Genomic DNA, 22,574 nt, shown 5'->3' with positions numbered 1-22,574 from the left:
CAGTGGGACGTTAGTCTCAGTTGGGTCCTAGAATGGGGCCCTGATGAGAAGCCAAGGTTGGGCAGTCAGAAGCAGAGATGCAAGGTCCATGGCTTCAGATGGAGAGAGCCGCAGCTGGGTTCCCAAGTTCCTAGTCCTAGCTGATTTGCACTCCCAGCCTGGCTCCCCTTTCAATACCCACCCTCTTTTTGTTCTTTAGCTGGTTGAATGAGTTACGGATTAGAGACAAGAGCTACATCATCCTCTGCTGCTTTGGCCAGGGAGTTAGGCTCCTCCTGCCCTCTCTGCCTCACCTTTCTTCCTTTTTTGAGCCTATGTCCTGAAGGATGATTTGCAGGAAGGAGTCATTTTCCAGAGGGCGGTTCCAGAGGTGCCAGACTAGGGTCTTTGTGGGGAGGGGGGACACAGAGAGGTTAGTATCCTTCCTCGGCCCTTCCCTTCCCACCCTTCTAGAAATTGAGGAAAGACAGGGGAATGGGCCGACACTGTGTTTCTCTAAAACTGAGGAAGCTCCCTCATGTCTACTTTCCTAAGGAGATGGCCTTTGCTATCTTTCACCAAGGTGTGGGGCATCTTACCTGGGCTTCTGCAGCTTGAACTGCAATAACATGGGTGTCTTAGGAGTTAAGGGGTTTGGGGACTGGGGGTGAGGGTGGGACAGCATGGGTGGATGGAAGATGAGAAGGGATCCTGCTCAGGGAGCCTAGACTCTTCTTTGGGCTTCTAGGAACATCAGGAAGGCCCTGTTGGACTAGGTGATGGGACATACCATGGTTCATACCCAGAGGTGAGGGGGAAGGGCCAAGAAGAGCTGTGGGCAGATGTGGCTTTCACAGCTTTGTCAGATCAAAGACTACTCCTAGGCCAAGATGCCCCAGCCTTGAGAAAAGCTTGAAAGGCTCCCCGTCCCCTCCCTAGACTTCTGAGCACCTGCCTGGACTTCACCCCTGCCCCCTTGCTATTGGAGTTGTCATTTCCTCTTCTGGGTTTGCCCTGGTGTCTACCTCGTTCCACGTAGGGTCATTCCCTTCCACCACATGAGTTCTCTTCTGGATATCTGTAAAGACACCAAGGGACTGGCATTGGTGGTAGGAAATATTTCAATGTCTGGATATGAGTGGGGCAAAGAGAGGTAGGCCACTCTAAGAAAACTTCAAGTCTACATTGGCAGGTTGCTTCTTTGGAACCAGTTGCTTCTTTCTTTCTCTCTCTCGGGGTTTCAAAAGTTCTCACTTTTTGTCACCCTGTGTGACAGATAATGCTATCTGATCATTTAACTTTCTTCCTGTGTACATAGTTCCCAGCGTCTTGCAGTCAAGTTGCACTATGGGACTCATTCTGACCAACAGGATGTGGGAGTGATTTCCATCACTGCCAGGCCTGGCTCCTAGCAGCTCCATGAGATTCTCCATTCTCCTTCTCTCGTCTCCCTATAGCCACCCTCATGACCTGCCAGCAGGGTGGTGCCGGGATGACTTCACAGCCATAAGGAGCTAGCAGCTGGTCCTGAAACTACTGTTTGGAGGAGCCACCCAGGAGCCTGACCAGCACCATGCACGCACGACTTGGTGTGAGCACAAGGTAAACTTTTATTGTGAAGCCACTGAGATTTAAGAGTTCATTTTTTTACCAGAGCAAAGCCTAATGTACCCTAATGAAGACATCCTGAAACGTCTGTAATGGGTTGAAGCTCTCCATCCACTAAAATCCCCCTCCCCCAGAAATATCTTTAACAGAGGACAGTCTATAGCCCTGCAAAAGAATCTCTAAATTGCTAAATTACTTTGAGCTTCTCCCCCGTGAAAGAATGAGGAGGGTGGGCTGTGGTGATGGGAAGGCGTGCAGGGTAGTGGATGGTGTATGGCTGGAGAGGTTGGGAAGGACAGGACAAGAGGAATAAAAAATATCAAACATGCAATCATAAGAATCTGTGGGCAAACCCAGAACATTTAGGCATCTTTGTAAGAGATATCTGTATATTTTTTGGTGGCTGGCTGGCATGGAGAACCAAACCCTGACCTCGGCGTTACAAGGCTGTGCTCTAACCAACTGAGCTAACTGGCCAGCCTGAGAAATTTCTAGAAGAAGGAAAGATGGTACCCACAAGGTGGTGGGGAACATGGCTGGAAATCAAGGAGAGAAGCTGTCTCTTGACTGGCTAACCATAAAATTATTCGATCAGGGCAAATACTCATACATATTGAACTCCCACTACACTTCTTGAAACCTGCAAACTGGGGACGTGAGCACACATCACCCTGTGAGCCTGGAGTCCGAAACATTCCATCTCTGAGTGTTGTCATGTTCAGCAAGCACGGTTTCACAGACCAGAAAAAAATGTTAAAGGAATTTCATTCTTTACTCATGTCTCTTGTAGGAACGGCTGTGTCCTCTTTTCTCTTGGACCCCATTTTCTGTCTCCCTAAAGATCCTGGAAAATCTCATTTTCCTGCATCCACCTCCTATACTGTCCCCCAATAGACTTTCACCATTTTTTCCTTCTTGTAGTCCCTTTTCCCTCCCAGCTGTTTGATATTATAGATATGCTTAATCTCTCTTGTTCTCTCTCTTAAAGCCTATCACCCCCCTCCTCCCCACCCCTCTTAGACTGCTTTTTCCTCAGCTATAAAAAATAGAGACAATAAGACTTGGCACATCTATCTCATGGAATCGATGTGAGGAGCGAGCATAGTTATACATGTGAAAAGGCTTTGTCAATTGTAACAAGCTCATTCAAAAGAAATTAATATTATTGAGCAGTTATTACTAGAACTTGTACTTAGGGTTGTACATGTATTATCTTTTTAAATCATCATATCCATCTTATGAAGCAGGGACTTTTTTTCTCTAAACCTTAGTTTAAGGCACAGCCCTAATTCATGGAAGAAGGTCGAGGGGCAGAGTCCTCTTCTTTTCCTACAGCCACTCCCTGGGGAAAAAAGGGAGGCAAAGAAGTCATAAGAAGAGAAACAATAGCAATAAAGATGGCACGTTTTGAAAGAGCTGGACAATGCCCACTTCATCATTTCATCACAGAGAGCATCTTCTACATCATAGGGCACCAATAAGTCTATTTTTTCACCGAATGTATGTTGCCTCTTGGGGCTCTCTCTCCCATGCAGAACCCTGACTCTCACCTCTAAAATCGATGGACACACAGGGTTTGGGTGGGGGGGACAGGGGCGGCTCAATCTTGGCTGACTGCACCTCAAGCCGCAGCATCTCTGAGACCTGCTTCCTCCCCTCCTTTCTTCTGCAGCGCTACACCTTTCTTCCTGGAGCTCCTTGGTCCAGAGCTTCTCCAGGGTGATTGGAGCCTTGTGTCAGTTGCTTAGCAACAGAAGGGATGTCACAAAGGTGGGTGGTTCTTGTTTCTGGAGAGGAATCAAGGGGAGTGAAAGGAGGGAGAAGTAATAAGAGTATAAAGTGAGTGGCTTGTGGTGACTGGGCCTAGAGAAACAAAAAGACCCAGCTGCTTTACATTTCTTCTTTCTTTTCTCTTACTCTTCTTGTCCTTTTGCTTTCAAGATCAGGCATAAGGGTAATGCTTTCTCTTTATACGAGCAAGTTGTCTGGAGTGAATCATTGCCAAAGTCACACAATTTAGATGAGAAAGTAAGAGAAGGCATAAGGAAATCAAGGACTAGCTCAACTAGGTGTCAGGGGAGGCCCTTCCTACTGCAGAAACAAAACATTTAAGCCTCCTTTTTTTTTTTTTTTAAAGGAAACCTAGTTTAGATATGAGTTCCTCTTTAACAAAGGGAAATCAGCTTTTTAATTAATGGGCTCTTTTGGTGGCTGGGTTTGTAAGGTTAAAGAAAACCCTCCATGCCAGGACAGTTTTGCTGTGGCTGTCCTTATTACTATCAAGGCATGAGCACGGACCTGGGTCGTTTGTTCCTGTGGTTCACATTAAGTAAGACCTTTTCTGCTTTAGGCTTGAACATTATGTAAATTACATCTTATCCAATGGTTAGAGTGAAAATGACTATTTTAAAAAGGTGTATTAGTTAATGCAACAACTAGTTAGCAGCAAGCTTACTCTCTGTTCTAAAATACGCATGGCATTAAAAGACTAAAATGCTTGGATATGTGATCATAGTGTGAAGATTGTTTTCTAGTGCAGCCGATTTAAAAAGAAAAAGTACTTCCTGCTAGTTTTTCTAAAATCTAAACACAACACAATGCTTTTTGCTTTGTTTTTGATTTTCCAAACTAAGCATGACACAAAAGACCTCACAGAGGGAAAGGCTGACAGATTTGACTGCGTAAAATTAAAAATTCCTGTATAGAGAATATACCTTAAAGTTAAAAGACAAATATCAATGGAAGGAAAACACTGGCAACATATTTAATGTCCAAAAGGTTATTAACTTTATAGAGCGAGCTCTTATAATTCAATAAGAAAAAGATGACTACCCCAAAGGAAACCGTGGACAAAGTTCGTATCAGATGATTACCCAAGTGGACAAAACAAAAGAAGTAAAAGGGAAAAAAAAAATTCAGTCTCATGAATAATCAAACAAATGCAATGAGATACCCTTTATCGCTTGGCTAAATTGGATTCAAAAGTCAAAAAAGGATGTAAAAAAAAAAATCACACTCATTTTATCAAGCAAAGAAATGCAACAAGATACCATTTATCAGCTCCCAAATTGGCGAAGAATTTTTTAAAATGACAAACCTGGTGTTTTGAGGAAGGGAGAGGAGCAGAGAAAAGATACAAATTCGTATGCAGTGTGAGTAAGCAGAAAAACAGCAGAATCCTGGCCTAAGCCAAGCGCCCTGGAGAGAGAATTAAGGGTAGGGACAGGTGGGGCAGAGACTGCTCCTTCTTTGTCATTTCTCATGGTGTTAACCTTCATATTTCTACATAGCATATTTGAATAGCATTCCTTGAAATTTTCACTTGCAGACATTATCTATCCAGGCAGCTCTCTTGCACCGTCTCCCACTCCCTGCCTGCCTTCTAGCTTCTCTCCCAAACTTCCCCGACTCAAGGATTTTAGACATTTTCTTCTGCTGTTTATTGCACAAGATGAGGATTTTTGCTTTCCCGCACTCTGTCTTCTCTTCATCCTGTTCTCCCAATAGAATTTATCTCATTTTGGGACTAAATCTATATTCAGTGTTTTCATTATTATGGCAATGTATATACATATTTTTTCACTGCAGAGCAAGTAATATACTTTACTTACATGTCCTTTCTTATATAACTTTGTGCTTTTCTGCAGGTTAAGAATCGCTTCATTTTTACATTTGCTTGCTTTTCTTTGACAATCTGACCAAATCTTCTGACACCCTTCTACAGTACTTCTTTTAATACAATTTTGCCCAGATTCAAATCAGTCAGGTATTTTCCGTTTTATTGTTTTCCCTGGGGATATTCTGCCTAGCCTTCTCTTCTCCTCCAGTCTAGACTGATTTTCCCTAGACCCACCATACAGCTATTGTCCTGGGACTACCCTTCACCATCATCTTTAGGATTCCCCTCGTCTGCCTCATCTTCTGTGTTGAACCCTATTTCCTGGACCCCATGTCTTCCTCCTTCTCAATTTAATGGAGTAAATGCATCTTGGTGAAACACAGTTTTCAGTAGCTTTCTGAATTTTTTGAGTTTTGCATGTCTATACATGTCTTTACTCTGTCCTTGCAGTTGACTGGTCATCTGGCTGGGTGTATCAGTCAGGATGGGCTACATTATGCTGAGTAACAAACAACTCCAAGATCTCAGTGGCTCAAAACTTTTTAAATAGGAGGTTTAGGGCTGCCTGGGTAGCTAAGTTAGAGCATGGTCTTGTGACACCAAGGTCAAGGGTTTAGTTCTCCTTGCAAGCCAGCTGCCAAAAAAACAAAAAAAAACCAAAAAACCCAGGTTTACTGAGATATAATTCACATAACATAAACGCAGCCTTTTCAAAGATACAATTCAGGTTTTTAGTATATTCACAAAGTTGCATGACTACCATCACTATCTAATTCCAGAATAATTTTGTCATCTAAAAAGAATCTATTTTAACTATTAGCAATCAATCCCCATTTCTCCCTTTCCATAGCCCCAGGAACCCATCAATCTACACTTTGTCTTTTTAGATTTGCCAATTCTGGATATTTCATATCAATGAAATCATACAATATGTGGCCTTTCGTGACTGGTTTCTTTCACTTAGCATAATATTTTCAAAGTTCATCCATGTTGCAGCATGTATCAGTGCTTCATTACTTTTTATGGTTGACATATGGATATACCACTTTCGTTTATTCATTCATCAGTTAATGGACATTTGGGTTGTTTCCATATTTTGCCTATTATGAATAATGCTGCTCTGAACATTCACGTACTTGTTTTTTGTGTGTACATATGTTTCAATTCTCTGTGTATAAACTTAGGAGTGAAATTGCTGGGTCATATGTTAACTCTGTGCTTAACTTTCTGAGGAACTTCCAGACTGTTTTCCAAAGTGGCTACACCATTTTACAATCCCACCAGCAATGAATGAGGATTTTAATTTCTCCACATACTTGCTAACACTTTTTAGTATTTGTATTTTTGTTGTTATTGTTGGTTTTTTAGCTATGCTAGTGGATATGAAGGCGTAGACATTTATTTTTCATCTTGACCCATGACTCTTGGTGTCCTGCTGCCAGCCAGCCAACCAATCAATCAATCACTGAGTCAACACTCAAACCATTATCTATGTCCTGGACTATGTTCTCTGGAGGATACAAAGAAGGTTAACCTCCCTGACTTTCAGGATCTACTCTCTCTACACAAAACACATGGAAAGTTAACAACATAAAGCAATCTGTGGTCGATACCAAAGTTCTTTTTTTTCCCCACTGACATTCCCTTTTATTTATTTTAAAAATAAATTTAAGAACATTTTTATCTTCTGTCTTCCCCCCAGAGCAACTAAAACCAACAAAAACAGGGTATGGCCTGGGGGACAAGAGGGTGCTAGAAATCCTAATCCTCTTCATCTTCTGCATCAGGTGCTGAGGGGTCCAGGGACACTGGGGCAAAGGCGGAGTAGAGGTGAAGGGCATGAAGGATGTCAGGGGGCTCTGAAAACGGGCAGGGGGGGTGGCAGGCCTGGGGTGGGGGCTGTGATGCCTCCTCTCCCCCCTCAGTATCTGTGTCTTCAGACTTATCCTCCTGCTCCAAGACGGTCCCCGACAGCTTCCTGTCCTTGCCTTTGCTTCCCATCCCATTGTTCCTCCAGCTGCTGCTGCCTGGCTTCTGGCCTCTACAGACACCCTTGTCCCCATCCATGTGATTTGTCTTCCCCATCCCCCTGCATGTCAGGCACAGATGTCACCAGGTCCTTCAAGAAGTCAGACCTGCTCCAGCTCCAGGCAGTGCTTGAGATGGGATATGGTCATGGTCTTGGAGTTTGGGGGCTGGGTCACCTGGCAGGACTTCTTCAACATGACTGCAGGAAGAGCTTGAGCACCCAGGAGATGATCACAGGCCCAGCTACCACCACCTTACCAATCTCTTTGTCTGTCTGCATGATCTTCTTGATCCACATTGCATTTCTTCTTCTTGCTCAGCATCTCAGGGCCTCTCTGCAATACCATAATTCTTAATGGGGTATATCTGGAGTCCTGCAGGCTCTAGCCTCTGTCTGTCTCTCCAATTTTGGCTCTTTCCACTCAACTGCCTCAGTTCCAAATCTGCCTTTGCTACTTACTAGCTTTGTGACCTTGGGCAAAAAACTTTACCTCTCTGGATATGACTATACTAGAACCTAGCTTATAAAGTATTAGAAGATTATTTATTTATTTATTTATTTATTTGTTCTGACCGGTAAGGGGATCGCAACCCTCAGCGTGGTGTTGTGTAAACCATGCTCAGCCAGCAAGTGCACCAGCCATCCCTATATAGGTTTGCCATCCCCATATAGGATCCAAACCCGCAGCCTCGGCGCTACCAGCACCGCACTCTCCCGAGTGAGCCACGGTGCCGGCCCTAAAGTATTAGAGGATTAAATGAAGTAAGTCATTTATGTCATCTAGAACTTGTGTAGCATTCTCCAAATGCTAATCCTGTTATCACAGTTATAAATTAAAGAATTACTTATGTACATTAAAAAGTTTGTCTCATCAGTGCTGTATCTTCAGCTCCTAGCACAGTACTTACCATATAGTAGGAATTTAAGGGATATTTGTGAATGAATGAATGAAGGCCACGTGTGTGCTATACGGTATCAGAGGGAGGAGAGGCATTATAGAGAAGAGATGGCCATCTCTAAGCAGTTGGTAGTGACAGCTTGGAGTGCTGTGTGGAGAAGATGATTTTGAAGTTGCTTCTGGGTTCAGAGGTAGAGTGGACTGTGATTGATCAATCATGTCTGCCATGGGCACGGGAAGAAACAAAACAAAACACTGCAGCACAAGCACTAAGGGTTTGCCATCCCTGCTGTAGAAAAGGCTCACTGTAGTGCTAGACATGATTCAGAATTGTGAAATCACTACAATTTCCCTCCTCTCCACTGCCCGCCTCCCCCAACTTTCCTCTAGGTACTCACAGTCCTATGTGGCATTGCACAGGTCCTCTGGAGCACTATGTCTCTTTCTTTGGGCTGGTCTCTGCACCCCATTTCCATCAGCATGACAGTCAGTTGTCTTACACCTGACAGATACGGCAACCCAAATGAACCAATCCACTAATCACCCTAAAATGGTAGGACTTGGTCGCTGATTGTATTTTCCATGCCAGGGACACTGCATTTACATTGAGGTGGGGATTGGGAAGTATGTTTGAGTGTGTGTGCAGTGTGTAGGGGTTGGCTGATGAATCAAATGCCACAGGGGCCAAGGAGGTGGTGTGAAGTTTGCCAGGGTGAGGGCAAATGCAGACCCCATGCCTGTCACACTGGAAGGGGAGTCCAGTGCTGCCACAACCTCCAATTTTTCAGAGAGCTCGAAAAATCTGGATTTTTACATGAAATCTCCCAAGCTTAAAATGTTGCAACTAAATAAAATGTTAAGAAAGCAAAGTGCTGGCCGAAGAAAATGGTGTTGTGCTGTATTTGGTCCATTAGCTACCTCTGCATCGGCCCTCACCGCCTTTCCAATCCACCCATCTGCAATGGCCTGCTCCTTCAGAGTCCAGCCCCAAGTGACTTCTTCATGACGCCACCCCAACCCCCTCAGTGGGGAAGTTTTCTTCTTCTAGACCACTCTGGGCCCCTCATGGTAATTACCATCGTGAAATCTATTTGTGTGTCTGTGTCGGTTTTTCTGGGCGGCTGGCTGGTACAGGAATCGAACCCTGGACCTTGTTGTTATCAGTACCGCACTCTAAGCACCCGAGCTAACCGGCCTGCCCAAGAGTAAATTCTGAGTGAGTAAAATCAGGCGGGCTGCTCTGGCGGAGCTGCAGCTGCGCGCCCTCTCAGCCCTGCCCCTGGGGCGGGCAGGCACGGGGCAAAGGACCAAACCGGGTAGGGCGGCGAGAACTGGGGCTGTGGGAGCCAGCCTCGTCCGTTGCCCTCGCTTGGCCCTGCTTGAAATGCACGAGGTGGAACTCAGCCTTCGCGCTGACTCTCTGACTCGGAGACGTGCGCGCGTTCCTGACGCCTCCCCTCCCGACTACGTCGCCGGAGCTGTGTCCTTTCCGGGCTTTGCCGCTCACCGCTGCTCTCCGCCCGTCCCTTCCCAGGCGGTGATCCGCTTCCGTGTTTTACTCGGCGCCCGGAGCGCCGAGGCGTGGAGGCGGTAGTGCGCACGCGCACAGGGATCTGGCCCGGACGGAGCGCGCGGCCGGGTGACTGCGGGTGAGGAGTGTGGGCCCGGCGGGGGTGGCGGGTCGTGGGGGTCGGGGCGAGCGGGGGCCTCGGCGAGGGCTTCTGGGCTCCCGGGGCATGAGGGGACGGGGGACTGGAGCTGGGGCTGGGGGGGCCGAGGCCGGCCGGGCGTGTTGGGGCGGGGGCCGCGCTTCGGTCGTCGTGACGCGGGAGCCGAGCCCGGCCCGGGGAAGCGGGAGGCGGGCGGCGGGCGGCTCCTCCTCGTCGCGAACTCTCGATGACCTTGGTCAAGTCCCTTCAGTTCCCTGAGCCGGCCCTTTCGTCTGTAAAAGGAGCATCTTAAGCCCTGTCTCCTGGATAGGCCGTTTAGGGGTTCAGTGGCGGGAACCCCCCGAGGGGTCCCTGGAGTAGCGGGCGGTTTGCCGGGCACGACTCCACCTAGGGAGAGGAAGAAAGGGCTTCTTAACGTTTCCTTTTGTCACAGGCTATGCGAGGGGAGCTCTCACTTGTATATTTTAAGAACTCCAGACTGTTATGAAGTAGTTGCAGAACTTTGGTTTAACATAAAACGGGCGACTAGAAGCCAGCGGAGCCCTTGCTGTGTGTGTGGTTAGCTTCTTTGTGGCCCGCGTGGCCCTGCTCTTACAGGGGTGTCACCCTCCAGCTGCGGACACGGCTCTGTTCACATTTTCTTTAGAGAATGGGGTGAAGCAGTAGAGACCCTGAGCTTTTGAAGAAGTCAATTTGTTTTTCCTGTGTTTGCCGGAACCCTTACCACCCACGTAGGAAATTGTGGTGCTGGCCGAGCAAGTTCGGTGTCTGGCCGTGGGAGGTCTTTGTGAACCTTGGAGTCAGCTTTCCAGTTACCGAATTTTGAGAGAGTGAGTATGGAGGAACTCAGGGCACTCTAGCCTTTTTGGTGGTGGTGTGGAGTTTCAGGAACTTTCCCACGGGCAAAGATGTGCTGTATAATGGTACTCAATATGAATGATGGTAGGTCACAAAAGTAAACATATTAGATGGTCTAGGTTCGGAGAAATTTGGAATATTTGAATTGACTTAAACTGAAACTTTTTCCCGCAGGTGACTAGCATGCAGATACCCATGCTCTAATTTGCTGCCCCTCTACCAACATGGCCCACCGGGGTGGGGAGAGGGACTTCCAGACCTCAGCTCGGCGCATGGGCACGTCCCTGCTCTTCCAGCTTTCAGTGCACGAACGGGAGCTGGACCTGGTTTTTCTGGATCATAGCTATGCCAAGCCATGGAGTGCTCACCCAGATGCCAGTAGTGCCCGCCCCACCCGCATGCTCTTCGTTACTCCCCGGCGGCAACATGAAAGTACCATGTGAGTTTAATCTTCTCTCCTGAGGGCTGCCACTGCCCTAACTGGTGGGGATTAGAGAGGATTTTCTTGGGGATGATTGGGGAGATTGTATGGGGAACTTGGATGTTTAATTCAGGCATTTCTGTTAAGCAGCATAAGGATATCAGACCCTAAATATGGGTATCTGCATAGGAAACATCTCCTAATGAGTTAGGAAAATAGGATGTGTAAAGGAAAGCAGACAACCTCTTCCACTAGATGATAGGACTTGTACAGAAAGAGGAAATTGAAAAGGATTTTTTAACTGGTGAAGAAAAGAACTGAAAAGTTGATTTAAAAAAATTGCCACACGGGATAAGACTCCTTGTCACTTTAGTCCAGTGTTCCAGTTTGCTTGCCAGTGGCAACAATGGTCTTTTTATGGTAATGCATTTTGATTTTCCTGGCTTCACACATAAAGGTTAGGAGCTATTTCCCAAGACATTGCTTTCTCTCTTAGTTTGTTACAGAACTGCCACCTGTCGGTTAATCTAAACCCTTCTTAGGTCTAATTTTATTTTCAGCCAGCCTTCATAATAGGGTAAGAAAGTCTCATAAATTTACTACCTGATATGTGGTACAGTTACATTTGGCCTTAATAAACCTGTTTGACAATTCTCTTGAACTTTAAGGCATTTTAATTTCTTGCATTTCAAGATTTCTTGATATGTTCTATTCTGATCATCAAATCATGCCCTTAGGGCTGGCCCATGGCTCACTCGGGAGAGTGCGGTGCTGATAACACCAGGGCCCTGGGTTCGGCTCCCATATAGGGATGGCCGGTCGCTCACTGGCTGAGCGTGGTGCTGACAACACCAAGCCAAGGGTTAAGATCCCCTTACCGGTCATCTTTTATTTAAAAAAAAAAGAAAAAAATCATGCTCTTAATAATTTTATAAGGTTTTTGAGAACAGTTTTTGCTTGTTTATTTTTAATCTGACCTAACGTTTACTCTTCCCTCAAGCACAGATTTTAGTTTTGTTGGGGGATAGAGATCTTGTGTTTTGCCTCTTTAGATCCCCCTATGGAGCCTTAATGAGTTAGAGGTACCATGATATGTGTGTTTTACACACAGGCAGAATAGTGGTTTTTATTTTATTTCCCATTTCCTTGGCTTTTTGGTGGAAAGAACACAGGATCTGTGACTTTGGGGAATACTCTAGCAAAATTCTGTTGCCTTTGGCCTAGCACATAACTGAAAGACTCCTTTATTTGTTTATTTAAAAATCTTTTTTTAAGGATGACCAAGTAAGGGGATCTTAACCCTTGACTTGGTGTTGTCAGCACCACGCTCTCCCAAGTGAGCCAGCTGGCCATCCCTATATAGGGATCTGAACCCGTGGCCTTGGTGTTATCGGCACCACACTCTCCCAAGTGGCCGGCCCCAGAAAGACTCCTTTAAATAGAGTTTGAGATCTTTTCCTCTTTGCTATGTAATAGCTTCTTGCTGACATTGAAGCTTCTGTGTCTGTTATCTCCTGATGTTTTCCTAAAGCGAGAATCTGTGGACTTGGCCGTTTCAGTACTTAAGCAATTATTGCCGCTTATTAGTCCTGTCTCCTTATGTAGGCCCTGAAAATGGAAATTTGGCATGTTCTAGGAACTCTTTTAGGTCAATGTGGCTGGAATATGGTGGCAGTAGGGTTATAAGTAAGAGGTAGAGAGAAGTTGGCAGAGGCTACCTCATGTAGAAATTTGATTCTAAGAGTGTTAAGAAGTCACTGAGGAATTTAAGCTAGAGATCCAATTTATAGCTTTAAAAGACCACTTTGGATTTTTGTTGAATAAATTATAGTGCAGGAGTGGAATTTAGAAGACCAGCTAGGAGGCCATTGTAGTAGTCCGAGATGGGCCAGAAATCATGATGGCTTGGATAGGGGTGGGAATGGTACATAGTGGAGAAAAATGGATGGCATTGAGATATATTTCATAGGTACAGCCAACAGGACCTGCTGTGGTGAATTGGAAAGAGGGGCTAGGGTTAAGAGGAAAGATAAAATTAGGATGACTCTTAAATTTATGGCTTGAGCAGCTGGGGAAGACTGAGGGAATATAGCTTTGGGATGGTAAAATCACAAGATTTATTTTAGGCATACATGTCCAAGTGGCTAGCCTAGTGTCTGGTCTAGAGAAGATAATCAGCTCTTTCACCCACTTTCAAATCTAACTGCACATTATCTCACTTCATTTCATAATGATATAATTGTTCCAGTCAAAGGGAATAGATTCAATAAGATCATTGAGGTCAAAAAAGTTAACATGATGTTTGGTAAACATCGATTAGACCAGTTTGATTGGCATAGTGTTTTGGGTGACAAAGTTAGTGCAATGTATGGCACTAGGATTTCATTAACATCATTTGAAAATATGAAAGATCTTTTTTTTTTTTTTTTTAATATGAAAGATCTTCAGATGTCCGTTTATATTTGTTTCTGTTCCCAGGCTCTGTGAGTTAACAAAGTGAGTTAAATAGCTAAGGTATTTGCATTCCAGGTGGTCTGTCTTGGATAGTCACAGGCTTTTACAAGTATATAATTAACTATCAGTTGATTGCTAATGGAAGGGAGTTTGTATGAATAATTTTAAACTCTTGACCAGCACTGTCCAATAGAGCTCTACAATAATAGAAATATTCTGTACCTGTCATGTCCAGTGTGACAGCTGGTATCCCCATATATCTATTGAGCACTTGAAATGTGGCTAGTGTGACTGAGGAACTGAATTTTTAAATTCTATTTAGTTTTATTAATTTTTAAGTGAGTACCATGTGGTTTAGTTTATAGCTATTGTATTGGACACTATGCCTAGGCAATCTACTGTTTGCTTATGGAATGTATTTGTCTTTTTAAGAAAATGTTTGCGGGCTGGCCCCGTGGCTCACTCGGGAGAGTGTGGCGCTGGCACTGAGGCCACGGGTTTGGATCCTGTATAGGGATGGCCAGTGCGCTCACTGGCTGAGCGTGGTGCGGACCACACTGTGCCAAGGGTTGCGATCCCCTTACTGGTCAAAAAAAAAAAAAAAAAAAAAAATTTGCTTATCATTTTTTGTATAGACTTATTTAAAAATGACTTTGTGTTCCTCCAGCACATACCAGTGTGTCAGAGAGGGCAGAGATCTAGACAAGTGTGGGAAAGATGACTTCAAATCAAAAATTTCTTGTGGATGTAATGTGCTTATGCATAATTTAAAGCTGACTATATTACAGAGACATTTTTTGGCAACCAGATGATCATTAAATGCCTGTGTTGTGTGAAGTATGTGTGGCCTGGTCCTATTTCCTCACCTGTTTACAGTGAATCAGACGTCCCAATAGATGTGGAGACGGTCACTTCAACTCCTGTGCCACTCTATGATAATCAGAAGGCGCGCAGCGTGATGAACGAGTGTGAACGTCATGTCATCTTTGCCAGGACTGATGCAGATGCCCCTCCCCCACCAGAGGACTGGGAGGAACATGTTAACAGGTAGGCCACTCCTCAGGAGGATGGGTTACTGCAGGATTAATGGTCACTGTTCTGTAATTATTTTGTATCATCGGCTTCTTTGAAACATGTTTATTAGGAGCTTATTTCAGCTACACAAGTCAGAATTGTCTCCTAACTCTCACATTATAACTCTCAGCTCACAATGCTGTGAACTCCTTGAAAGCAGGGCTTGTATCTCAGCCATCTTTTCATCCCTGACACTAGGACACTGCCTGGCACACAATTGGCATATAATAAATATTTGTTGAATAAATAAACAAATTTGATAGGTATGGCTAGCTCTGTAGCTCATATAGTACAAGTTGTACAGCACAAGTAAGGGTCACCCATCTACAAAAAAATTAAATGTACATTTGTAAGATAGTGTGTTTATATTGTCTATAACTAGGGTAGAGAAAATGTTTTGGAGTCTCATGAAAAGCTAACAGATGTTTGAGAGGCTTCTAAAAATAGATTTGCAATCTTTGCTTTTGAGGGCACACGCTTAAGCCTGTTTTCATGAGTTTGCTGGCTAGGCTTCTTATTGCCCCCAGGGGACTCAGCACTCTCCCGTGTTCCTTCATTTGGTAAACATTTATTTACCTTATGTAACAGCTTTATTGAGATATTACTTATATACCATACAATTCACCTATTTAATGTGTGCAGTTGTAATTTTTAGTATATTCAGAGTTGTGTACCCATCACCATAATCAATTTGATGAACATTTTTGTCACCCTCAAAAGAAGCCCTGTACCTATTAACAGTCACTCCTATGTCCTCCCAATCCCTCCAGTCTGTGGGAATGACCAATGTACTTTCTGTCTCTGTAGATTTGCGTATTCTGGACATTTTGTGTAAAGATAATCATGAGTAGGTGATCTTTTGTGACTGGCTTCTTTTGCTAAGCATAATATTTTCAAGGTTCATCCATGCTGTAGCATGTATCAGTACTTCATTCCTTTTTATTGCCAAATGATATTCCATTGTATGAATATCTCACATTTTATTTATCCAGTAATCAGTTGATGGTCACTTAGGTGGTTTCTTCTTTTTTTTAGCTATTGTGAATAATGCTGCTATGAACATTTGTGTATGAGATTATGTGTGCATCTGTGTTTTTAATTCTGTTGGATATATATCTAGAATTGGAATTGCTGGATCATGTGGTAACTCTGTATTTAACTTTTGAAGAATTGCCACACTGTTTTCCAAAGCTGCTGCACCGTTTTACATTCCTACCAGCAGTGTATGAGAGTTCTAATTTCTTAACATCCTTGCGAACACTTATTCTGTGTCTTTTCTTATTTTTTATTATAGTCATTCTACTGTGGTGAAGTAGTATCTCATTGTGGTTTTAATTTGCATTTTCTGATGGCTATTTATATGTATCTATCCACTTATCTACTATATGTAAGGGAATGTTATTCCTTACATCAGGAGTTGGTAGGTGGTGAACTTGCCATACTGTTGGAGAATGCTTACAATAATGAAAGATAGCGAGATAGGAAGAGGGGTAGAAAAGTTTGAGGTGATTGGCATGATTTATGAGGCTGATTGGAAATTGGGAATGAGATTGAGCAGTTTACGTTTGTGTGATTAAGACAGTAGCTGTTGAAGGAGGAGTAGTTCTGCACCTTGGTCGAAGAGCTTGTGAAGAAGTTGGTTGAGGTCTTGAATTGGAGTTAATGTGGTGCCCTAAGAAGGAGAAATACTCTTCAGAGCTTCAGATAAAGAGGAAAACTGCTGTGAGTGAAGATAAACTACTAGAATATTGTCAGTCAGTGAATTCAGTAAAAGGGTTTCTCACCATTGTTACAGTTAATAATAATAAAAAAATAACAACAGTGATAGTAACAAAAAAAAATATCATTTGTTGAGTGCTTTCTAGGTTCCAGACATTGGGCCAAATGCATCATGTATATTCTCTCTTTTAACTCTCCCAATATGTCTTGGAGGTAAATCCCTTCTTCATCTCTGTTTTACAAGGTGAATAAACTGAGCTCAGAGAATTTAAAAAACCTTAGGAAGTAATGGAGCAGGGATTTGTTCAAACCAAGCAGTGTGATTCCAGAGCTCAGAGTTCTCGACTACCATACTCTCTGCATTAAGGTCAGTAAAAAGAGAGTAAGACTAATTAGTTGTGGCTGAACAAGGTGGCCTCACATGGTTATATGTCCCTTTATGGCAGAACGTGCTGCCTTAATTCTCAGTTTGCAGTTTCAGAAAGAGCATGGGAGAACTGTGATTTATTTATTTATTTTTTTGGTGGCTTGCTGGTTTGGAGATCTGAACCCTTGACCATGGTGTTATCAATACTGTGCTGTAACCAATGGAGCTAACTGGCCAGCATGATATTTTTTATAAGCTTACCCATGGTTATGAATAAGAGGTTTCTGGAGACTGTTCATGCTTATCGAAGTCATTAGAGGCTTAATAATTCATATGAATACCAGTTTCTTAATTTATATGGAGAGAGATAACTGCAAAGCAGAAGAGACACTGGGGTGGCCTGGCCAGAGCTTCCATTCCTGGTAGAAAGGTCTGGGAAGCCATTCTAGTCCAGAAGTAGATAGGTAAGTGGAGAGTCTGTGCAGGAGGCACCGTCCTTTAGCAGGATAGCTGGACGCACTCATCTTTGCTCTAGGCAAGATGTGTCCCTAGAGTAGACCAGGGCACCCCTTCACCTGCCCAGCCCTGCAGAGAAATACTGACAGATTCTTATTTTTGGTTTATCTTTGTCCACTGCCTGTGTGGACCTTCATCCTTCTGTTATCACATAGATTGATAGGATTCATTAGAGTTGTTTATCTTAGATTATTTGTTTTTTTAGTGTCCAGTGAGATTTTGGAGATGTCCTTCTCTCATTAGCAAGAGGCTAACAAACCATATGTTTAGGTATATCACCTCTGCACACAGCTAATTTCATTGTTTGATGATATTAACTTAAGTTTCAGAGGTCACCATTTTATGACCCTGTCCCTGAATCTGTAGCCTGTTTGGAGTTGCAGTTCCCTCTACTCTGATTATAATCATCTTGTTGCCATTCTTTCCCTTGACATGATTGTTAAATTGCTGCTTCCTTTCTTCCTGTGTAAAGTCATATAAAATTACAGTTTCTCACATCAAGAGTTCCATGGATTATAGGACAGCTCCCTAGAATTCTGAATTTTTTCCCCAGAGAGCTTACTGATTGTTCTTTATGTAGTCAGAAACTTAATTTCCTTGTTAGGGTTCCTTTCCTCCTCTTGAGTTATTTCAGAAGAAAATAAGTTCAGATAACCTGTGTGTGTAGAAAATGAAGACCTACCCCCCTTCCCCGCCTGGCTTTCTCTACTAATGGCTGATATTTTATAAAATGGTTTAAATCTCTCTCTGCTTGATTTAATTGTCTAGATCAGGAACTGTCAAACATGATGCATGGGCCAAATCTGGTCCATTGCTTGCTTTTGTATGCCCATTAGGTAAGATTGGATTTTACATTTTTAAGTGGTTACAAAAAAATCAAAAGAACGATAATACAAGGAGTCTTCAAAAAGTTCGTAGACTCATATTATCTTTTAATTCTATTTTTCTATGAAATTTTTTTGTTGTTTTTTGGGTGTTTTTTTTTTGTGGCTGGGCAGTACAGGGATCTAAACTCTTGACCTTGGTGTTATCAGCACCACACTATACCAGTGTGCTAGCCAGCCAGCCCTACATGAACTTTTTTTTTTTTTTTTTTTTTTTTAAAGATGACCGGTAAGGGGATCTTAACCCTTGACTTGGTGTTGTCAGCACCACACTCTCCCGAGTGAGCCACGGGCTGGCCCCCTACATGAACTTTTTGAGGTACCCTTGTATTTGAATAAAATTCAAATTTCAGGGTCCATTAATAGTTTTATTGGAATACATTCATGCCCATTCATGAGGTATTATCCATGGCTGCTTTTGCACTACAGCCTCAGAGCTGAATAGTTATGGCTGAAACCATATGGCCTGCAAACCCTAAAATATTTACTATCCAGCCTCTTATAGAAGTTTTCTGACTGGGTCTGGATCATGTTCTTGTGTTTTTGAGCCATAGTCATACAATTTGGAGGACCTTTGAAATGATTTCTTTTTTTTTCTTTTTTTTTTTTTTTTATCTTAACCTCTGACTTGGTGTTGTCAGCACCACGCTCAGCCAGTGAGCAACCGGCCATCCCTATATGGGATCCGAACCCATGGCCTTGGTGTTATCAGCACCACACTCTCCCGAGTGAGCCACGGGCTGGCCCTGAAATGATTTCTATTTGCTGGCATAGTAATGTCCTGAAGATGTTGGACCAGCTTTTTTTTTCTCTCTCTCTCCTGATGTTTGTCAGATGCCAAGTTTTCACTCGATACACAGCTTTTGGAAGACATTTAACAAAATACTCCTGACACATAATACTTCTCAGTATTGCTCAAATGTATTATAATTATAGGACATTTCCAACATTTTAGTGAAAGAATGTAGTGTCATAAAGCAGGCTGTCTTGTCTTAGATATAAGAACTTCTGAATTCCTGTCCAAAAAAACCCCCCATTTTCCTTTTCTGAGCTTTCTCTAATTATATATCTTAATATTGTATGTATCTGTGTTTAAATCTTAGGTTGGATGTTTGAAATTTTATGTCCAATATCTTTATTTTCCCTCACTCCCTTCCCCCCACCCACTTTCCCCTTCCTTCATTCCTTCCTTTCTCCTAGTGTTCAGGCAAAAATCTGAAAAAAGTGTGACCTATTGAGTTCTTCTGATGTTGTTTCTTCCTGTTTGACTTCTGGTTAAAAAAAATCCTTTAGACATTTTAATGTTGAATCAGTCTCCCTTTAAACAGTATCAGGAAAATAATAGCCTTTGAAAATATCAGATTTTTTTCGTAACAATGTGATATTTTGGCTACTTTGAATAGGATGTGCCAGAGGTCAGCATATTATTCAGATTCAGTCAGTGCATGGAAAACAAACGATTATCTGATCTCATCTAAGAAATGAGGAAAAGGCATTTTTGCACTCATGAAAATTGAATAGGTTTAGGTGGAGGGGAGCCAGTTGACTCACCACAGTTCCCATCAGCTAATTTGACTGTTTAGACTTGTATTTAAAATTGTCTCCTGTTTTTAAAATTTTCCTTAATTATATCTTTTGCATGCTCTTTATCTTAATCTTGGGTTAGATCATTTTTTCTGCCCACTTTATTTTCCAGCCTCCCACGAAGCTGACAGAATATAGAGAACATGTTTCAGTTCTTGGAATCATTTTGTTATATATCCCAGCGATAATCCTAAGAACTTTTTCTGGGATTTTAGATTCTCAGCATTGTGGTTTTTAAATTTAATTTCAGCTGTCATCGGTGTGTAGTAGTAATTTTTAAATAGCTTTCTAACCCTCCTCCCCTTTTGTTCACATCATTTTCCTTGCTCCCATCGTTTTGGGTTTCATAATAAATATAGAGTAAGAAAAACAGATAGGGAAAACATCCTGTTATATAGTAAAGAACAGTATAATTTTGGAAATGCTGTTGGTGCCTCATAAATAAATTATGCCTCATTCTCTGTTCTTGGAATTAAAGTTTGCAATGTGATCAAAATAGGCTTTGAGAAAACTCCAGAGATTGTTGAACATGAAGAAATTGTATTTGTTGTTAAACGTGGTTTGTTATAAATGAGCATTATTGCTGGAGATGAGGCTGCAATACAGTACCACTTTCAAGATACTGCAGGTTCTTTATATGTATATTTTTACAGAATTAGAAATTCAGGAATTTTAACTGATAGCCTTTGATCTTTCATTTCTACTTAAAGAAGTTTATTCTATAGAGATACTTGCATGAATGTATAAAGATACAGATAAGGCCTGGTCTGTGGCTCACTTGGGAGGGTGCAGTGCTGATAACACCAAGGCTGCAGTTTTGAATCCCTATATATGGATGGCCGGTTCACTTCACTCACTTGGGAGAGTCTGGTGCTGATACACAAAGGTTAAGATCCCCTTACCGGTCATCTTATTAAAAAAAAGAGAGAGAGAGAGAGAGAGAAAGAGTGAGAGAGAGAGAGAGTGTGTGTGTGTGTGTGTGTGTGTGTGTGTGTGTGTGTGTGTGTGTGTGTGTGTTTGGGAGAAGGGAGGGGTGGTCAGTACAATTATTTATAAATATGAATAAAGGAGACACAAACTAAATGCCCACAAATAGGGTAGACTTTAATCCAGCCATTAAAAACAAAGAGGTGTATTAATATGGAGATATATCCATGTATCTCTAGAGAGCTTTTTTTTTTTTTTTTTTTTTTGTCTTTTGTCTTTTTGTGACCAGCTGCACTGCGCTCAGACAGTGAGCAGCGCATCGGCCATCCTTATATAGGATCTGAACCCACGGGCGGGAGCACTGCTGCGCTCCCAGCGCCACACTCTCCCAAGTGTGCCACGGGGTCAGCCCGTCTAGAGAGCTTTTTTAAACTACTTGTGATGATCCTATTTCTTCCCACCACCACGAAATCCCCAAGCCCATCTGAGAATCACTCTATATAAGAGAGATGCTACTCATGGGAGTGGGCTGTGCATTTAAATGCTGTGAAGGAAAAAAACAAAACAAAACAAAACAAAAAAACGACTAAATGCTGTGAAGGAAAATGAGATTATGAACCAGTGGGTTAGAGCCACTGGTCCCAGCAAGCCTCCCCAGTCCCAAGGTATCCTGAGCCCCAACATTGAGTTGAAGTATTCACTTCCTACCTCCCAAACACAAAGTCTTTCTGAATATCAAACCACAGCAAAAACTGACTGGACACTGATGACTGTCAGGAATTAAGCCAAGAGAACTAAAAAAAAAAAAAAAAGAAATGGACAATCCCAAGAAATCTGAGACTGCTTCTAGTATTCCCAAGAGTGGGTTACAAAATGGTGGGAAGCTTTGGAGGTTGTAGTGGATTGAATTATGTCCCCCCAAACTCATGAAGCTTGAATTGTGTCCCCCAAGTTCTATGTATTAGCAACTTAGCCCCCACTGTGACTGTTAAGAGGGTGGGAAGTCCTATTACAGTAATTGAAAGGTGGAGCCTTGAAGAGGTGATTGGATTGTAGGACCATGCAGTAGTGAATGGATTAAAAATGGTGGTCAGGGTCAGGGGCATGGTTCTGAGGGCTTTAAAAGAAAAGGGGAGTCTGCCTTTTGCACTCTCTGCTGTCTCTGCTTCCACCGTCTTGCAAAGTGAGACCCCTGGGTCACTGTCACTACCACCAGATGGACTTTGGACTTCTCAGCCTCAGAAACTGTAAGCAATAAATTTCATTTTCTTTATAAATTATCCAGTTCAGTGTACTTTGTTATAAGCAACAAACATGGACTACTACAGTGATGGAGTTTGGATGTGTGGTCCCCTCCAAAACTCATGCGGAAATTTGATCTCCAATGTGGCAGTGTTGGAAACTGATTGAGTCATGGGGGCAGATCCCTCATGAATGGATTAATGCTCTCCCTGGGGGAGGGGGTATTAATGAGTGAGTTCTCGCTCTATTAGTTCCTGTGAGAGCTCGTTGCTTAAAAAGACCCTGGCACCTTCTCTCTCTTGCTTCCTCTCTCTTTCTTCCTCCATGTGATCTGCTTGTACCCGCTGGCTGCCTGCCGCTTTCTGCCATGAGTAGAAGCAGCCTGAGGCCCATGCCAGATGTAGCTGTCCCAGAATCGTAAGCCAAATAAACCTCTTTCCTTTATAAATTACCCAGTCTCTGGTAATTCTGTTATAGCAACACAAAACGGACTAAAACAGAAAATTGGTACTGAGGAGTGGGGTGTTGCTATACAGATACCTGAAAATGTGGATGCGTCTTTGGAGCCAGGTTATGGGCAAAGGTTGGAGGAGTTTGGAGGACTTAGAAGAAGACAGAAAGACGAGGGAAAGTTTGGAATGTCTTAGAGACTTATGTAGTGGCAAGCAGAATGCTGATAGAAACGTGGACAGTAAAGGCCATGCAGATGATGAGGTCTCAGATAG

General features: G+C 43.0%; 2 protein-coding genes and 1 pseudogene across 12 annotated transcripts in view; 1 reads left to right on the top strand and 2 right to left on the bottom strand.

The window, feature by feature from the left end:
• The window catches only part of FER1L5 (fer-1 like family member 5), a 50,651-nt gene extending 47,429 nt beyond the window's left edge, over positions 1-3,222 (bottom strand). The window contains exons 1-3 of the mRNA XM_063077735.1: positions 3,138-3,222; positions 1,005-1,057; positions 294-385 (exon numbers count right to left, since the gene is read on the bottom strand). Of these exons, the coding sequence (XP_062933805.1) occupies positions 294-385; positions 1,005-1,057; positions 3,138-3,222 (230 nt within the window). The remainder of the gene's footprint in view (positions 1-293; positions 386-1,004; positions 1,058-3,137) is intronic.
• Positions 3,223-6,967: 3,745 nt separating this feature from the next.
• Positions 6,968-7,532, bottom strand: LOC134362642 (dr1-associated corepressor-like; annotated as a pseudogene).
• Positions 7,533-9,983: 2,451 nt separating this feature from the next.
• Positions 9,984-22,574, top strand: part of KANSL3 (KAT8 regulatory NSL complex subunit 3) — a 78,962-nt gene continuing 66,371 nt past the window's right edge. For all 11 annotated transcript variants that reach the window (XR_010021629.1, XR_010021628.1, XR_010021632.1 and 8 more), the window contains exons 1-3: positions 9,984-10,633; positions 10,836-11,100; positions 14,413-14,583. Coding sequence is in view for 6 of the 11 variants with exons in the window: in XM_063077660.1 (XP_062933730.1) it covers positions 10,886-11,100; positions 14,413-14,583 (386 nt within the window). In the remaining 5 variants the exon portion in view is untranslated. The remainder of the gene's footprint in view (positions 10,634-10,835; positions 11,101-14,412; positions 14,584-22,574) is intronic.

This window comes from Cynocephalus volans, chromosome 14 (assembly GCF_027409185.1).
Source record: "Cynocephalus volans isolate mCynVol1 chromosome 14, mCynVol1.pri, whole genome shotgun sequence".
NCBI classification, from domain to species: domain Eukaryota; kingdom Metazoa; phylum Chordata; class Mammalia; order Dermoptera; family Cynocephalidae; genus Cynocephalus; species Cynocephalus volans.
Note: the sequence above shows the minus strand (reverse complement) of the source record. Positions and strands in the feature narration are given on the sequence as shown.